At 36.3% G+C, this 18116-nt stretch overlaps 1 protein-coding gene across 9 annotated transcripts in view; it reads right to left on the bottom strand.

The window, feature by feature from the left end:
• Positions 1-18116, bottom strand: part of ROBO1 (roundabout guidance receptor 1) — a 715672-nt gene that overhangs the window by 70311 nt on the left and 627245 nt on the right. For all 9 annotated transcript variants that reach the window (XM_021403057.1, XM_021403047.1, XM_021403097.1 and 6 more), the window contains 2 exons: positions 15304-15442; positions 13912-14039 (listed from right to left, as the gene is read on the bottom strand). In XM_021403057.1, coding sequence (XP_021258732.1) covers positions 13912-14039; positions 15304-15442 — 267 coding nt within the window. The remainder of the gene's footprint in view (positions 1-13911; positions 14040-15303; positions 15443-18116) is intronic.

Below are 18116 nucleotides of genomic sequence, written 5' to 3'. Positions count from 1 at the left end.
TACTCTGCTCAGATTATTCTGGCCAATCTACAGTTTATATGAGGGGTGACCAAGAAAAGATATACAAGAATTCCCGAGAGTAATAGACTTGTCCCCAAGACTGAGCTCCTAGCTTCTTCATCATGTGTATTTATATGGCACAGTAACCACTCCTTTTTAACTGAAAAGCTCTCTACTAAACTTGCAATTACAGTTCGACCTACTATGGAATTAGAGATGTTTCTCCATAAAACACAGCTTATATTCTATATGAACTAGTCTGATAAGAGACATAATGGGATGCAACTCTTGCACAGAGGACTGCACTCTCAATTACCAATTTTCCACACCTTAGTAAATGCAAAAAATAATAAAAAAAAACAAAACAAAACAAAACAAAAAAAAAAAACAAGAAAAAGATAAGCCTTCCTGGCAGTAATGCAAAGTAATGCAAAGCTGCCTGAGCCTTCTACTGAAAGCTCACATGAAATTTCTCACAGATAGAAATCTCGCTCAATTACATTCCTACAAATTAAATTAACTTTTAAGTGCTGAATTTCCACTTTTCTTTTTACCAGATGATTTTGTTATTGTACGTCAAAAATAATCCTGTCGAGCAAATATATTTTTGCCCACCTGTAAAAACAGAGGAAATACTGATACATGAAAATAAATCTCTGTAGAAACAGGGCATCACATTGGTTGCAAATGTGTGGCCAGTGCAAGGGGTGAACATTCTTCAAAAAAATTCAGAACATTTCTGTCAGAGGGAAATCACGTGGCTTAAAAGAACAACAATAACAGAAATAGCTACAACAAAGACCACTTTCTTCATTTTATACATATACGATCAATATCCAAAGTTACTGAAACTGAGTAGTAAATTATTTTTACTCTGTTACGGCATACTTTATTTGACAGCACTTACATTAAAATATTACGTAAATTAATCGTCCATGTGTTTAGCATGGCTTTTCACAGGACGGTACGGGGGAACAGCTTGTCTGTAAAGTCAGGACAATAGCATGTGAAACCACAAATACCAAAGGAATAATATTATTGCCTTTCAAATAATTTCATTGAAGTTAAGTTTATCAGAGAAGACATGTTTAGTCATTGAATAAAAAACCAAAGAAAGGCAGTTTCCAAACTTGTGACATGATATTCTGAAGTCTTTCTTGCCAGCAATGCCAGGGACTATTGTTGTGACTAAACCAACTTTCAGGAGTAGTAATTTGTAGTTTTAGGACTCAAACTACAGACAAGTACAGTTACTAGACGTTAATGGAGCAAGTACTGTATTTGATAGATGAAGTATTGGAGGATCATTGGATACTCAAGTTAGAAGCAGTCTCTGGGGGTTTCTACTCCAAACAGGGTCAGCTGTGGGGTGAGACCGAGTTGCACAGGGCTTGATTTAGTAGGGTCTTGAAAATTTCCATGGATTGAGAATGAATAACTTGTCAGGGCAACTTTTTCCATTACCTGAGACTGTTCACCTAGCAAAGAATTTTCTCCTTATATTGAGATTGACTCTCTTTTTTCATCTTCAGATTGCAACTTGACACTTGTCCTCCCATCATGCACTGCTGTGAAAAGCCTGGCTCTGTTTTACTGACAATCTCCCTGTAGATACTGGGGGATGCTGTTATGTTCCACCACTGAAGCCATCTCTCCTCTCAGATGAGTAAGAACCATTCTCTCAGACTTTCCTCAGCATGTATGAGATCTCAACATGCTGTATATAATGTCTTTATCTCCAGATAATGCATTTTAAAATTGTTCTTGCAAAGGTAAATGCAAACGTTGATCAAGTGTTTCTCTAAAATTTATCAGTTCCTTTGTATTCGGAAGCAAACATTACAGAGTTGTGTCTATTTTTTTTTTTTTAAGTCAATATTGGACAATCTACAATAATCAAGAAACTCGAAAGTCAATATTGGACAATCTACAATAATCAAGAAACTCATTCTTGAAAGCTCTGATAGTAATGATCTACCTGCAAAAGAGTGATAGAAATTTTCATTCATTTATACTATAAATGCTTTTTGAAATCTAGGGATTTAAGGTGGTAGTTAATTACTGAACAGTATTTTTTCTGCATGTTAAATACTCATTAAGTATTGTTATGACTATTACTATTTATGAATACCTTCCTACATTCTCAGAACATATCTTGCTATTCAGCTGACACAAGCTTAATACCTTCAATTTAAGCTCAGTGTATTTCCTTTTTGATTATTTGAATAAAAATCTTCATGCATTCAAGAACTACTTTACACTCTTATAACATGTAGAAGCTAATAAAAGGTAGCAAGACTGTATAATTCTACACCAGAGAAATCAATCAATCACAATCTTCAGGTCAATGATTACATGCAATAATCAAGGTAATAGGCAGTCTTTATCTTCTGTATAAATCCTTAAGCATATGATTAATCTAGGAAAAGGCAGTCACAATGACATATGGAATACTTTCAATTAATTTTGTGATACATTAATCCTAGTTCAAACAAAAAATACCAGTGGTTGAATATGCCTGTAGAAACAAACTGGTAGGAGGTGGGATACAGAGCTGGGGGAGCTTGCATTGATGATGAGGTTGGCCAAGCAGAGACTAGACATGGTAAAAAGAGAAACTCCAGAGTAAGCAACAGAAATAGAACAGAAATATCTATTGGCTATATTATTTGTAATGAAACACTGCAGTTTTCCAGAACGGATGAAAACTTTTTGAACTCAGCTGTTTAAAATCTCTTTATGAAAAAAGTGGCTAAAATTAGTACTGAAAGTTTGCGTACTGGAGTTACATGCAAAGGAAGTGTTAGTTTGAATATGCTTTACATACTGATCCAAGTCTCGTTACTCTTAAAAAAAAAAAAAAGTTTGAAGGTTTTCTTTTCCAATTCTTTTTCTAATAACAACAAATAGCTAAAAAGTTGCCAACTTCTTCTGCTCTTGAATATGTTTCGTTGTTAAACCTGCTAAACTCTGAAACCTTTTACTTTCCAAAAAATGTTTTAAATTCTAGGAGAATCGGTATCTGAACAAGGTCCACTGAATGCCTTCCTGCTACACATCTAACAGAAATTTACGTTGATGTTTTGGAAAAACTATTATTAAGGGAGTTAGTTTAAGACAATGTGACATCTAATTGTCTTTCCAGTGATTGTACGGTTCTTATCAAAGCAATCTGAAGAACCCAGTATCCTTGATATGCACATTTCTTTGCAGTATTTCTTTCTACAGAGAAATAAAAAAAAACTCAAAATCTCCTGTTATCAAAAAAACATAAGCACTGTCATTCAACTGTTTCCTAGCTACAATCTGTAAAAAACATGGGAAAATAATATCAGACACATTACAGAAGAATTGGAGTATCTCTTTCCATCCTCATTAGTCTTTGTATTAACAACTGTCACTTCTTGAAGTCTAGATACATACATTAAAAATATATATATATATTCACAGATTTTCTGCTAAAATTTACCTATTAAAAGACTAGACTGGGACACCTGTACTCACCATGAATACTTACAAAATACATAGCCCCAGGGCATGAAGTGTGATATAGTGCAGTACAGACTTCTGAGGGAAGGTCTAACAGTCTGGCTCCAAGTATGCCACAACCACATACAGTTGAAGCAGAATGTTTACATGTGCATTTTTGATGTTTCAAGTCAAAAGTGAAGAGTTGCAATTCCAAACTCCAGTAACAGAGTGATCATAGTTAATTAAATTTATGATTACTGGAGAATTTCTGTTTTGAGTTACTGCTGATGTATCAGATAAGTACTTCTTAAGTTTATACAAACAAGTGACTACTGTAACATCAAATGACAAAGAGGAGAAGATAGAAATCTAAAATGACTGGAGAGGAGAAATAGATGATTATTTTCTGTAACAGAGAATGAAATTAAAAAATAAGACTGCTGGTTGAGCATTAGCACAAACACTTCTGATAGAAGAATCACTTTAGGAAGCAGTGGAAACCTAGAAACCCATAGTAATGTTTCAGTTTCATGCATTGAAAAGTTAAAAATCTCAGTGTCATATTAGCAGTTGTGCTCCTCGACACATTTCACAACAAGCTTTTATTTTTTATTTGTTTCTTTCTTTCTGTTTGTTTGTTCACAATTGACCCACACTCCCTTCTCTGTTAGGAGTCAGAATAGTGAAGACCTGCTATGTGCTGGGCAGTAACCTGGGAGCAGGTTGACCACAGTCTGTGCCTGTCATGGCCATGCCACCCCTGGGGGGTTGTGGACTGCCAGTCGCACTTCTCTCCACGCTTACGGGCTGCACTCTGAGCCAGCAGCAATGAGACAGTCAGAGTCTGAAGCGTGGGCAGCCACACCATCATGATGCTTACTCTGATCAGGCAAGCAGAACATATTCTCAGATTGAGCTAAGGTCTCATGAAGAAAAAAGCAAGTAGTGTTCCTTTGTGCTAACAGTAGAACTATAGCCTTTAAAATTTAATTACATTTAGGGCTGGGGACAGACAGACATGAGGATGTGTCACAGAACACACCTAAACGTGTGTGTCAGAATGTAAGTGGTGTGACAGTTTTAAAATCAACTCCAGCACCATTTTTTGAGGTCAATTTAAACTGCCATACAACCTAACTAGTTGATTTTCAATCCTGCAGGAAGTTCTCTGTTATCAGCTACATGAGAGTGCAACTGCCAAGCAGCCTGTTGGTTTCATTATCAGTATTCAAAAGATGACAAAGCTTCTTAATACTCTTTGGCAGCTTAAACTCAATCTTGTGCTCATATACGATCTGTGCACTGACCAAACCTCCTGTTTGTGGGCTATTCTGTTTTCAAGAACAACAGTTCTTGAAAGGCATTTTGATTCCTTGTAGATTTTTGGTCACTTTGAGATTGAATCTGGGCTAAGAGGTGATTTTTTTTTTCCTTCTAAATTCTGATGGAACTCAGCAGTAAAATCTAGTGCTCCCTCAGTTGTGAAACTATATTATATTACTATTTGCTTCACAGCAAATCTTCCCTTAAAAACCTTGAAAGAGTCAAGATGAAGAGGGCTACGCAAGTGAGTGTGTATATAAGCGTGTTGGAGAAAAACCCACTGCAAAAATCTCTGTGCACAATGTACGTACACAAGATTTTTTGATTTGCAACTGATTTTGCTGATGCCAGCTGCAAAATCAGAAAGTTCATAATCTCTCATTCTGCAGGAGTCAGTGAAGACTTCTGTGATAAAATCAGAAATGCTGAATGAGATTTTGCAGTGTGGTTTTCAAAGGCAGCACTTCTCAGGTAAATACATGCAATACTCTCAGTTTATAACATTTGTAAACTCTGCAGTCAATGACTCAACGTGACAAGAGAACTCTGAAATACAGGGGTAGAATGCAGAGAGAGGGGCAGATTTAAGTCCTCCCAGAAGTTCCTCTCCTACCCTCTCTCCCCCCTACCTTGTTCTTACTCTTCCTAAAACATCATATAAACTAAACCCAATTTAGTGGGAGCACTTAGGAGAGGCTAAATTCCATCTATTTTAAAATTAGAGCAATGCAGTAAACTGTGGAGTCCTGTTCCCCAGGTGCTCACTTTTGAAGAAGAGTTGTCGTCCCCTCTGTTTAAAAAGAACGGAGGTAATTTTAAGGCACTGCTGCAATTTAAGTAATCATGGCTACAAATATTTATACTAAAGCCTTTTAGAAGAGTGAAAAGAAATAGACACATTTTAAATAAGTTGTGCAGAAGTACAAAAAGAATACGATGCCTGGATACCATTTGAAGAATTCTTAGAAGCTCTCCACTGCATTTTTTGACTTACAATGAAACATAGCAGAACTGAAAAGGAAATGGAATGTAACTTTTTTCCCCGAGCTGTTTATGGCAGCAGAGTTTTCTTCTTCGAAAAAGGTATTTAACATCCACAGCAACCTTCTAATAAGTTACAGCTATTTTTGAGAAGTGGCCCAAGCCCTCTGATCAATGGATACCAAGCACACACTAAAAATGGAAGGACAATAAACCTCCACAGTGAAGCAACTTCTGGTATCTATAAAATGTTATTTTTTATAGGCGATGCTCAGTGAGGAAAGCCAAATGAAACAGATACTTTTTCAAAAGCAATCTGGACTTCCCTTGTTTTCGGGACAACACACTCCCACATATAGGAAACCCAAGTCTACAAATGGCACACTAACACCCAAACTTACTTTTTTGACATTTTATCTGCAAGTTTTTCAGGATATGTTAACAATTTTTAATTGCAGCTAAAACTGAAACATTTAAGAACTCTGTAGACAGTGGAAATAGCCATTAGGTACTAGTAATTTTTACTGCTCGGCAGGTTGAAAAGGGAACAATCTGCCAAGAGAATTAAAGACAATCTGCAAAAACCAACATTAAAAATAAAAAAATCCACTGTCTATTTCTCATACAGTGAAGCAGTGGTTTACCTTTGCCAAAAGACTGTAATGCTTTCAAAATTACTAGTAGGCTGAACTGTAGGATTGCTGCAGATGTGGTTGTCTAGGGATATTATAAGTCTTGAGGTTCTATTTTTATTTAGATTGGTTACACTCTTTGAGGGAAAATGACATGATCTGAGCACCCAATAACTCAAAAAAGAGGTACAGAAAAGGTCATCAGCTCTCGCTGATGGAAGACTGGACCGCAGCAGAACTCTTGGCTGACTTTTTCCTCTGTCCTGAGATCCAAGAATCAAAGTACTACCTTAACTGTTTCAAAAGTGAGAGCAGCTGTTCCATTTGAGTAAATGGAAGTCCTACATGCCACTGAAAGATGCAGAAGAGAACAGAATGCCCCTCAGGGCTGAGTTTAGAGAGCACTGGGTATTTACGATGAGATGTACATTCAGACTTTTTTTTTTTAAATTATTATTTTTTTAATTTCTCAGTTCTCTCATCCTTTTCCATAATCAAATGGAAAAAAAAATCATCCCAAACCTTAGGAATTTATGTGTGGGCATAGGGACAAGAGAAGTGCGCATTTTCCTTCCACTGAGAATAACTTGAGAGTACCTGATGTTTACCAGTTTAAGCAGGTTTTTTCTTGCACTGGAAGCTCCTGATACTAAGCCTACCAGGTGACGTAGCTTGCACATAAAGACTGCAGGACACTTCATTACCTGTATTTGTTCTTGAGTGTTATTCAGCACCTAACAATGAATTACTTTAGTGTTCAAACAAAACATAATTCATAGCCACAAACAATGCCTAAGAAAGCTTAGCATAATAATGTTTGAACATGCTGCTGTTACAAGTCAGTATTTTTTGTCAAGAACTAATTCACAGAGATGACTGATTTTAATTATGCACACAATATTACAAAAATAAGGGAGAGCATTATAAACGCTGTGTAAGTCCTTATGAAAATTACTTATTTGTTACAAAAAAGGCCAAAAAAGTGTGTAATCTTTTTAAAGATGTTTAGTATAATTTAATAAAGCCGAAATTTATTACAGAATAAGCATTTAGCAGAAGTACTATTTAATGAACAACCAATGTAAGTTATTATTCCTTGCACTCTATTTAATTTTATACATAAATCCCCAAATCCCTAAACACAACAACTTGCAGTAAAATAGTACTTTGTCTATTCTAATGACAGAATTATTGAAATGTTATCTTTAGAATAACAGTCACAAAATAAAGTCTGCAATAGTGAAGCCTGATACAAAAACAATTTAGTTTTCCATAGCTGTAGGCTTTAGGAAATTGCAAGCACTAGAAAAAAGTCTTTGCTACTTTTTAATTGAGTTCTGATTTTTTTAATACAAATCTACATTCTTAAATTCTCTGCAGTAAGTGATTAAAAGATACAGAATCACATAATCATAGAATGGCTTGGGTTGGAAGGGATCTCAAGGTCCCTCAGGGTCCCAGGCAGGGTTGCCAGCCGCAAAGTCAAACACTAGATGAGGCTGCCCAGGGTCCTATCCAACCTGGCCTTAAACGCCTCCAGAGATGGGGCATCCACAACCTCTCTGGACAGCCTATGCCAGCACCTCACCACTCTCTCAGTAAAAATACTTCCCCCTGACATCTAATCTAAATCTCTTGTCTATTAGTTTAAAACCATCCCCCCTTGTCCAGTCACTATCTACCCACATAAAAAGTTGATTTCCCTCATGTTTATAGTCTCTCTTTAAATACTGGAAGGCCACATTGAGGTCTCCAAGCAACCTTCTCCAGACTGAACAAGCCCAGCTCCTTCCGCCTATCTTCATATGAGAGGTGCTCCAGCCCTTGGATCATCTTCATGGCCCTCCCTCTCCAAAAGCTCCACATCTTTCCTGTGATGGAGGCTCCAGACCTGGATGCAATAGTCCAGATGGGGCCTCAATTAAACCCTTTCCACATGAGAAAGCCTCCAGCTTCAACATATTTCTGCAGTAATGTTTCTCCAAATTATTTGGACTCCTGTTCTGCTTGCCGAGAAACATCTGTCTCAACTTCTTGTTTCAAAGTACTAAACTGCAGTAATGGTTCTCTACAGTTGTAAAGCATTATTTCCCTGTAGCAATTGTATTAATTGTTATGGGATGCTATGTAAAAAAAAAAAAAGACTCAATTTATAAACTGAAAAACTATAAAAGTAGTTATTTATCAAAATACATTACATGGATTTGAAGCAGAGATAAATCTCTTTTTTTTTGTTTGATTTCACTTGAATATTTACTGGTTCTTTTTCCCTGAGTTTTACAAATGCTTCAGGAATCTTAGTGTTCATCGCTTGCATCAGTAGAACAAGAACCTTCAGGGCACTAATCTCTTCTTGAGATAGTTTCCTCATTTCCCTCTGATTAACTTCTAAGATTTATAATCTCTCACCAGAAATAGATTGCAGTCAGACTCCTCAGATCATTGATAGGAATCTGAAGTACTGTCATAGTTTACAGCAGTAATTAACGGGGAAAAGGCTATCCCTTTAAGCTATACAAATCACAAGAGACGGTTCCTCTCATTTATCCTGCCAGAAATTTATTAATTAAAAAATCCTGAACTTCATAAGACAATCATTATTCTTCTTTTCTCCTTCATGGGGATGTAAAATAGTGTACTGCCTAAAATCAAGTATTTCAAAAAGGAGAAAAAGTGGCATAAAGAGAGATCAAGTAGACAAGTATAATTTTTAAAATTTAAATCCAAATCCTTGTTTTAAAATTCAAGTGTTTAAATCCACTCATGATCCAATGAGGCCTTCAATGGAACATGTAATAGCCATCATTTACCACAATAGCATTAAAAAAAATCATAAAAATTCAAATTTTTTCTTTGTTACTTAACGGATGTATCTCAGATGCCTATAGAACAATTACGTTTACACCAATTTATAAGGTGCACCAGCAGCCTGACACAGTGGAAACATTTATATGGTATCTGACAGGTAAGAGAGCAAATCCTATTTCTTTTCATTCAGGGTAGTCTTCCTAGCCCTACCCAGAAACCTAATTAAGTAGATGTCTCTACAGTGTGCCTTGAAGCTACTTTATACAAAGAGGGGTGGAAGGTGGAGGAAATTCCAGACCTGATGCATGTGCTACCTTTTCAAATTAAAATTCCCTGTCAGTTGACTAGCCCAGCAAAATCACAGCCAGAAGTCATTTATGGAAAGTTCTTGTCATTGTAAGGCAGTTTCTGGTGACCTTAACATTAATAACATCAAAAGCCAAAACAACCTTGATATCCAAGATCACTGCAAAATAAGAATTTGCCAGAGTAATTTCCTCAGGAGTTCTTTCTTCCTGCCAAATAGATAGCACTGAATATGCTTAGTGCCTTTGAACAACATTTTCAAATCAGTGCTGAGTTACTGCTGCAGCATGTGTGGGTGTGTTTTAGGCAGGGCACTACAAACAAATATTGCTAGTTCCTCCACATTCAGTCTTCCTTTGAAGAAAAGGAACTAAAAGAACATAATTTTAGGGATTGCTGTTTACTACCAACAAACTGGCGACCAACCATGTGAAGACCTCTCCCACTGACCTACGTAACCTATTCCCCCTGCTGAGCAGCAACCATGCTGTCATTGCTGAAGTGGTCCCTTGGCCAACAGCGTAAAAGGACATCCACTGGAATCACAATTTCCAGTTGTTTCAGAGAGTAAGTATAATTTCAGCATAAATTATAGGCTTATTATTAAAGTGGATGTTAAAAAAAAAGCCTAATTAGATACTGCAAATGGGAGAAAAGCAAGTGAATATAGGAAAAACTTTTTAGCGGGATTCAGTAAAGTTGTATATGTTATCATTTCTACAGTCCTGCTTCAAGGCATAAAACTAAGCAAAACACATAATAGCCATCTCCATGAAAACATGAAAAGCATCTTGCATATATATTACATATGTGCACAATAAATATAACCAATTTGCTTAGTGCTAGAGACTAAGACATAAATCCAGAGGATCCACAGATACTCTTCTGGCCATCATTTCCCTTTGCTGGAGCACATCAGCTACTTATTACAGATTGGTAAAATAAAACATATTGTACTCCAGGCTGCTTCCTGGCAGCTTGTATTGATTTAGTATTTAATAATTAATCATCTCCTGAACGAAACTCTTCCATGTATTTTCAGCAATGTCTACGGATGCCCAGATGCCTTACATACGCGCTACACATTGATACCAAATGAAAACAGTGGACTGAGGCTCTCTAATCTCAAGAGAATGTAAACAACACCAGGATTAAATTTTCTGAACTATTTAATTTTCCAGGAAGAAAATAGAGATAACTTGACAAACAGCTTGAAGAATGGGAACGTTTTTAAGCTGCAATAGTAAAAGCCTAAGTGAGGGGTCCAAACTTTGATGTCAACAGTGGGGAAAAAAAAAAAAAAAAGCCCAGAAAAAATACAGCACCTGTACCTCACACAGAGAGGAGAGGAAACACTTAGAATCCCCCAAATTTGGCGTCTTTATGCTGGGAAATACTGATTCCAATAACCAGATGTTGTGATGCTGGTGCCATAAGCAGGAACAACACTGAAATGGAAACATCCCTTTGCTATTCTCTATTTCCTACTGTTAGCATCCCATTATATGTAGTTGAATTATCTGAGCTGACAGTTCTCAGCCCGCAGATAGAGGGAGAGTTTGTTCCCAGCAGTGTTACTGGCTTAGATGCTGCAGTGTACAGTTGTATGGAGCACTGTAGGGCACGTCCTGTGTACTCCACTGTCTGTCAGATCAAACGGGGTCAGCGATGAACCAAAAGTTCAGTTCTGCTACAGCTAGTTCTGATGTACAGCTAGATCCTATCTAGCTCCCTGGTGAGATATCAGGTTCACTATTAATCACCTCTTGTTAGCACATCCCTGTCACCTGGGTATCTCAATTAGCCAGAGTGTTACAATCTCCACCTCTCAATACCCTAGATAACCCTGGGCTGCAGAACATACACAGTTCAATCAGTGTGTGAGGCCTGAGAAATGATGAGCACAGGACCTATCATCTTTTTAGCAGTACCACTAATCCTAAGGCCTGAGAAGTGTCCTGAAGTGCACAGCTTACAGCAGTTTGTGCTTTATGTCATATTTCATCCAGGACAGCAGTTTGACTGTATAGACTCTTGTCAGACTATGACTGTCCCTCTCCTAAAACAGACACATGCCTTCTGGGGTTACCACTAACAGTTCTCATTTCCTTTCTTTGAAGGGCAATCTGACATGAAAACATCACCAGCAAATAAACCAACCAACCAACCTTCTTTGTCCTTTATTGAATTTAAAAGTGATACGCAGGTGGCAGATTCAACTTTTGAGGCCGTGATTTGAAACACAGCCCTCTACTTACAAACATGTAATGGAAATATCTCTATTCAGCATAAAAGAATCCTGCATTTATGTATTATTCCTCAGTCAACAGAACACATAAAAATTACTGAATGTTCACAAGAGACATGTCATTTCCATTTTTTAAATCAGACTAAAAGAATACAACTTGGAGAAACAAAAAAAATGTTTCCTCAGTGAGCTGGGCATCTTTAGTGCTGAAACAAGAGGACCAAATCTACCTCTCTGGATGCAGTATAGCCAATAAGCTGACTCTTCAGAAAAACATGTGGTTTAAACAAGAAAGAAGAGGAGGGAAAGGTGTGATCAGAAAAAAAAAAAAGAAGAGCACTATGAGAGAAGCAGGAGAAAGAGAAGGAAAAACATAAAAAAAACTGAATGGAAATGAAACTTTTTTTGAGGAATTGTTCTTTTTATTATTATTATTTTCTTCCAAAAGCATACAACTCCTGCATACTCAAATGAATTTTGATCATCATTTACTGCCTTAAAAACTACAGATTGGCCTCACCTATTATGATTTCTCACATCAGTCCATTCTACAGACATATTAGTGCAGAAAAAATGGATCAGGAGATGATCCATCCGCACTGGGAAACCAATTACCTTATAAAAATATCCACAGAGCAAAGCTGTTACTATGTAAATATCTACTGTGTAATACAAGTGTTTACAAACAACACAACACAAGGATCTTGCTTAAGCAAAACTTAAGTTATAATACTGTTTCTTAGAGGTACTGTTTTATTATCAAAATTCAATTCTCATCTATATCTCTAACAGCTATAAAATTGTCATTTCATATCTGAGTAGTACCATAGACCCAAATGGAATTAACAGAATGTGTTTGCATATTATTTGAATAGGAATAAGGAGGATCAGGGTTACTGATAGCTTATTTCCCGAAAGGTAACCACTCAATCAGTCATAAAGGAAATTTTCTTAATGCTAACATTCTAGAAGATTAACATTCATTGTAAGACATGATCTTCAGAACAAATGACCATGTTAAAAATAATTCAGGCTTTTTCTTTTAAATAAACTGCTTACTGCTTACCCATTAATCTTTTATTCCAAAATGCTGAGCATAAGAGCTGATTATTTTGCAAACATAAGGTGTCAGCTTGGATATATAAACATACTGAATAATGAAAGACAACATCTCAAAATTCTTGGTTTTGTGAGAGCTTCAACAAAAGAATTCCTTCCTGTATTTTTCTAACAGCTACAGGTGCTAAGGACACCAAATGTTTCTAGTGGAAAAGGAGAGCAGGTTAAGGACAAGACCTTTCCTGCTACAGTAAATGTGTCAAAAGAGAGGCCTGTTACCAAATAAAATACTTTTAAGCCTATACTTCCCCAGAACTCCATAATGACTAATTCCCCTTGAACAGAAAAAAGGACAGAAGGACCATCAGTGCACAGAAAAAAAAAGCTTCAGTATGACATCATTGCCTGTCTGCTAGCCAGGAAAGGAAGAGAAGGATTATCTGAATAGTGAACATCTGGATTGTGTATATAAAGGCAATGAAGAATTTTTATACATATTAGTTCACTGAGTTCCGCTGAATTTTATCTCACAAAGAAACAGTAGTGCTATGCTATGCTTTTATAATGAAAAAGCAACAGAAATTCCAGTGGTCTGGGTTAATGTATTAAAAGATACATACACACACACACATTTATCATTTACTGCTTCTTTACTATATTTAATTGAAAAAGTTCAGCAGATCCCTGAAGCTAAACTTAAAACAAAATAGTTTGGCAAAACCAGTTTTATCTTTCTGTTAGCATTTTAGATACGAAGATGGTAAGTAACATAATTCTGATCACAGTGAAATTCAGAATGTATTTAATCCCCTACCCCAGTAACATGAAAACTGCTTACAAGAAATGTTACATTTGAAATTCTCCTGGTTCCTTAAAAGTACAATTTAAACTAAAACTACATTTTTGTAATTCATCTTTACAGCACAGCATAGAGTTACTATCTAAGTAGCAACTGTGCTTACAGTAAGGTGAGTTGTGTCCAGACTCTACTAGTTTGCCTACAGCAAGTCTAAGAAGTTACTGTATACAAAACCCATTTCTCTTAAGTGTAAGTTAGAGTAATATAAAATAAAACATTCTTACCTTGCACTGTTAGAGTTGCCGATGCTTCTGCTTTTCCAACCATATTTTCTGCTACACAAGTATATGATCCCATGTCTCCTGCCATAACTTTCCGGATTTTCAGAGTATGATCATCACGGATTTCATATCTTTAAATATACATAGTAATATATAACCAAGGTAAGCAATACAGAACTAAGAGCTGAGGCAGAACTTTGTACAACTTCTATAAAGGGTAAGAGGATGGTGTTTTTCCATCATTTATGGAATTTTTTTATTCATCCATTTCCCCTATAAATATTTGAAAATTTCTACAAATCAAGAATGTAAAAATAAACTTTTCAAACCAAAATGTATCTATAAATTTGCAAACCTGATAATGATTTAATTTCCAGCATAGGTCAGTCTCTCTGACATTGGTAGAATCTCACTGGTGTAATACAATTGTAAAGCTCTACAGCAGAACTTTTTAATTATTATAATTCTCTTAACAGGTAAATTTAATAGTAGTTATTATTTTCACCATAATTTTTCCATCTGAATTGAAGTATTACTATTATTTTTTAATATGATCAAAACCATTGTCCTCAGGAAGATGAGAATTACTTAAAATTCAACATAAATCACAACACATTCAGTACTTTTTTTTCAAGAATGATGTGGCCTTTTACCATTTCCTCTCCTTTTGTCATGTTTTCTTCCTCTTTATATTATGCTGTCAGTGTGCTTCTCTTCACCGACAGTAGATATTTCTCTTAAAAACGTAACAGCTTTTATTAAAGCTACAGACTAGATTAATAGGAATCTGAATTTGGATGACAACTGATACTGCATCTTCTTCAATTCCCTCCCACTACTCCCATCAGATTTTTAACTGATATTTGGGAATTTCAAGAAAATAAAGAAATAATCTATCACAGAATTATGTTTCCTTTTAATAAGGTGCTTTACTTTTTGGCCTGAATTACAGCAAGGACAGAAAAAAATTAAATTAGAGACTTAATAACAAAACCAGGTATAATCAAGGCAGCTTGTTACATTAACATGCTGCATTTTACATCAGTTACAATTCCAATATATACTTCCTGATGGCGTAACCTAATTTATCTGTTATACATTCCCCATCGGTTTTAATAATTACAGAAGACTTATCAGGTGGAGAATTAATCTATTTCAGGTATTATTGACTCAATTGAATTCTTTTCTGTTGTATTTGTGTGTTGTCACAACAAAAGGTTTAGAAGAAGTAGTTCTTAAGTTTTAACATCAATTATCATTCCAGAGCTCCATGGTAATTAGAAATGTCTTATTAGGACTTCCTCATTCAAGAAAAAGTATTGCTAGCTGTCAAATGGCTATATCATGCACCGAGCTACTTGTCAACAGAAAGACAATTCTATACACTGCACGCACCTCGCTTTTGGTAATTCCCCATCATCCTTCCTCCATCTCACTGTAGGGACTGGGTCACCTCTTGCCTCACATTTAAACTCAGCGCTGTCATCCACAGTTACAGCCAAATTACTCGGTCTCTTCACAAAAGACGGTCTTTCTAAAGAGGAAAAAAAAGAACAGGATTAGTCCAGCAGTTCTGCGCCTGAACCGTGAAACTGTGATTTTCCTTGAGTTCCATCTGTTAGAGCAATGGGAACAGTGTGATGAATCCAATGGAGCTGATTCTACCACTGCTCCTCTGGCTCCTAGCCAGCAGACAGAAGATCTGTAGCCATGTAGACAGCTAGCATTATTCACCTCAGGATCCATGCACAGTCTTATTTCTTATATATCATAATATCAAATCTAACCGAAGGAAAACAACTTAAACAGCTAATCTGAATACATACAGATCCTCAGAAAGAAACAGACCTGCTCCAAGGCCTCAGACAAATGACTAATCATCTCTTGCAGCACTTCAAACAGACATAAGGCACAAACTAAATACTTTCTCACTAGATTCCAAGTAATGCCCAGCACAGTATCTCTATGAGTTTGCTTGCACACATGTCAGCAGCAGCTCGTATTTGATGCATTTCCACTGCTACTTTACAAAGAGACATTTTTCTTCCATGAGAACACATAAAATTAAGTAAGCAAACCCCCCCCCCCTTTTTTTTTAATAATTCTGGTTCTCAAATACGCTGACTCACATGGTAGGACATGGATGACCCCAGTTCTGGATCACTAGAGTCAGATATATATATTTGCACAATTTTCTCGGGTATTTTGAAACAAAATGAGATTTCAGCACAGGCTGTGCTGTTGCAGCAACCCTTCTACAAGCTAGACATTTCAGGAAAAAAATCCATACACTTTTCTACCTACAGCAGGGTCCAAAGCTTTAGGATGCTGAACTATCCATACAGTTTTACACCAGGGGGATAGTGAGGCTTGCTCAAGCACAAGAAAGAAAACTATTTTGACAACAACTGGGATACTCCAGGAATTACTCATCAAGAAAGGCAGCAGATGACAACAGGATGTCTGTGAGAGAACGGCAGTGCTTTGCATGTTCCAGTGCTTAAGGCAGATGAACTTTTTGCCTATAAAGTTGTGAAAGCTTTGAGGGAGGTGAGAAGACAGCCACGTGTTTAGACTTGTACATATTAAAGATATACATATCAACTCACTAAAACTGGAAGAGTCTGAAGCTATTGGCACAATCAAGAACTGTGAATATTCAAAAATACACCACGTATTTCTAACAAGAGTACAAGAGCCAGACAGGAGAAAAGACAGCTTCATATTCTCAGTGGTGACAGGTGACAGGACAAGGGGAAATGGCCTCAAGTTGCTCCAGGGGAGATTTAGGTTGGATATCAGGAAAAACTTCTTTACAGAAAGGGTTGTTAAGCACTGAAACAGGCTCCCCAGGCAGGTGGTTGAGTCACCATCCCTGACTGTGTTTAAAAACCGTTTGGATGTGGTGCTCAGGGACATGATTTAGCAGTGGGTTGTTAGAGTTATGGTAGTATGGTTAGGTTGCAGTTGGACTTGATGATCGTGAAGGTCTTTTCCAACCTGAGCAATTCTATGATTCTATGATTCTTAGCACATGACATTTGTGTTAGGTTTGACTAATATCATACTTCATGAATATCACTTTGATGCTGCAGATAAAAATTTAGAAATTCATTATTATAAAGCATTAATGAATGGTTTAAAAAGGACTGAACTGGAAGAGACAACACAAAACCCTATAAAAGGACTTCTTTTAGTCTGGAGGATGTCCAGACCAGCAGGACACCCATCTCATGGGAAACTTACCTTTGTTTCACTTTCTAAAGCTAAGCTAACGATATTTAAACAGAAAACTTATATTTATGCTGTCAATTAAAGCTCCATTTTATATTCAGTGAGTGAAAATTAAAACAAGAAAAAAACCTACATTTCTAGGCATACATACACACATCTATTTTCTTATAGGTGCAATAAAAATGCAATCTGAATGTACCAGATTAAGCATCACAGTAAGAATACTTAGGGGAAAAATATTCAGCTTAATTCTGTGAAATAAAAAGGACTGATCTGGCAAGGACACAATTGCTGAGCAATAGGAAAAAAAACAACCAAACAACAAAAAACAACAAACAGAAACAAACAAACAAAAAAGCCCAAAACAACCAGGAGGCATAGTGACAACTCCGTATTGTTTCAATCTACAGCTCTTGATAATTAAGATTAGATTATATGACAAGATCCACACACCAAGACTGCATTATAGAAGGTCAGCAAAGGAAACCCCAAAATACATGTATTTATTTGGACACAATATAACAACAATATCAAAAGCACTACAATTAAATTAGAATAACATCAAGGAGCACTTGTCCCACTATCAGATTTTGTCATTTTACGACTCCTTAAATCTGATGTAAAGATATGATTGCACAATGAGCTTTAAGGTTCTGTTTTACATAATTCTGATTGTAATGTAAAACCAAGGAGGTAGGAACTGTCAGCATACTTGGTGAAATGATTATTGTTGCAAACAAAGTTTTTTCAATATTTTCTGCAGTCCCTTCTATGTGCCTGATCAATCTGTATTCTATGTACTTAGGAAATATTTACCGGAAGACAGTTTCCTCTACTTCAGGGTCCCATCAACACCATCTCAATACTAGGATCTCACACTGGGATTCAAGATCAAATGCAATATGCAGTTTCAGCATATTTTGTATATATTTTTGTATTTTTGTATATAGTTTGTATATCTTAGTGCTGTCCTC

The sequence above is a fragment of the Numida meleagris genome, chromosome 1 (assembly GCF_002078875.1).
Source record: "Numida meleagris isolate 19003 breed g44 Domestic line chromosome 1, NumMel1.0, whole genome shotgun sequence".
In the NCBI taxonomy this organism is placed as follows: Eukaryota; Metazoa; Chordata; class Aves; order Galliformes; family Numididae; genus Numida; species Numida meleagris.
This window is presented reverse-complemented; position numbering and strand designations above follow the sequence as displayed.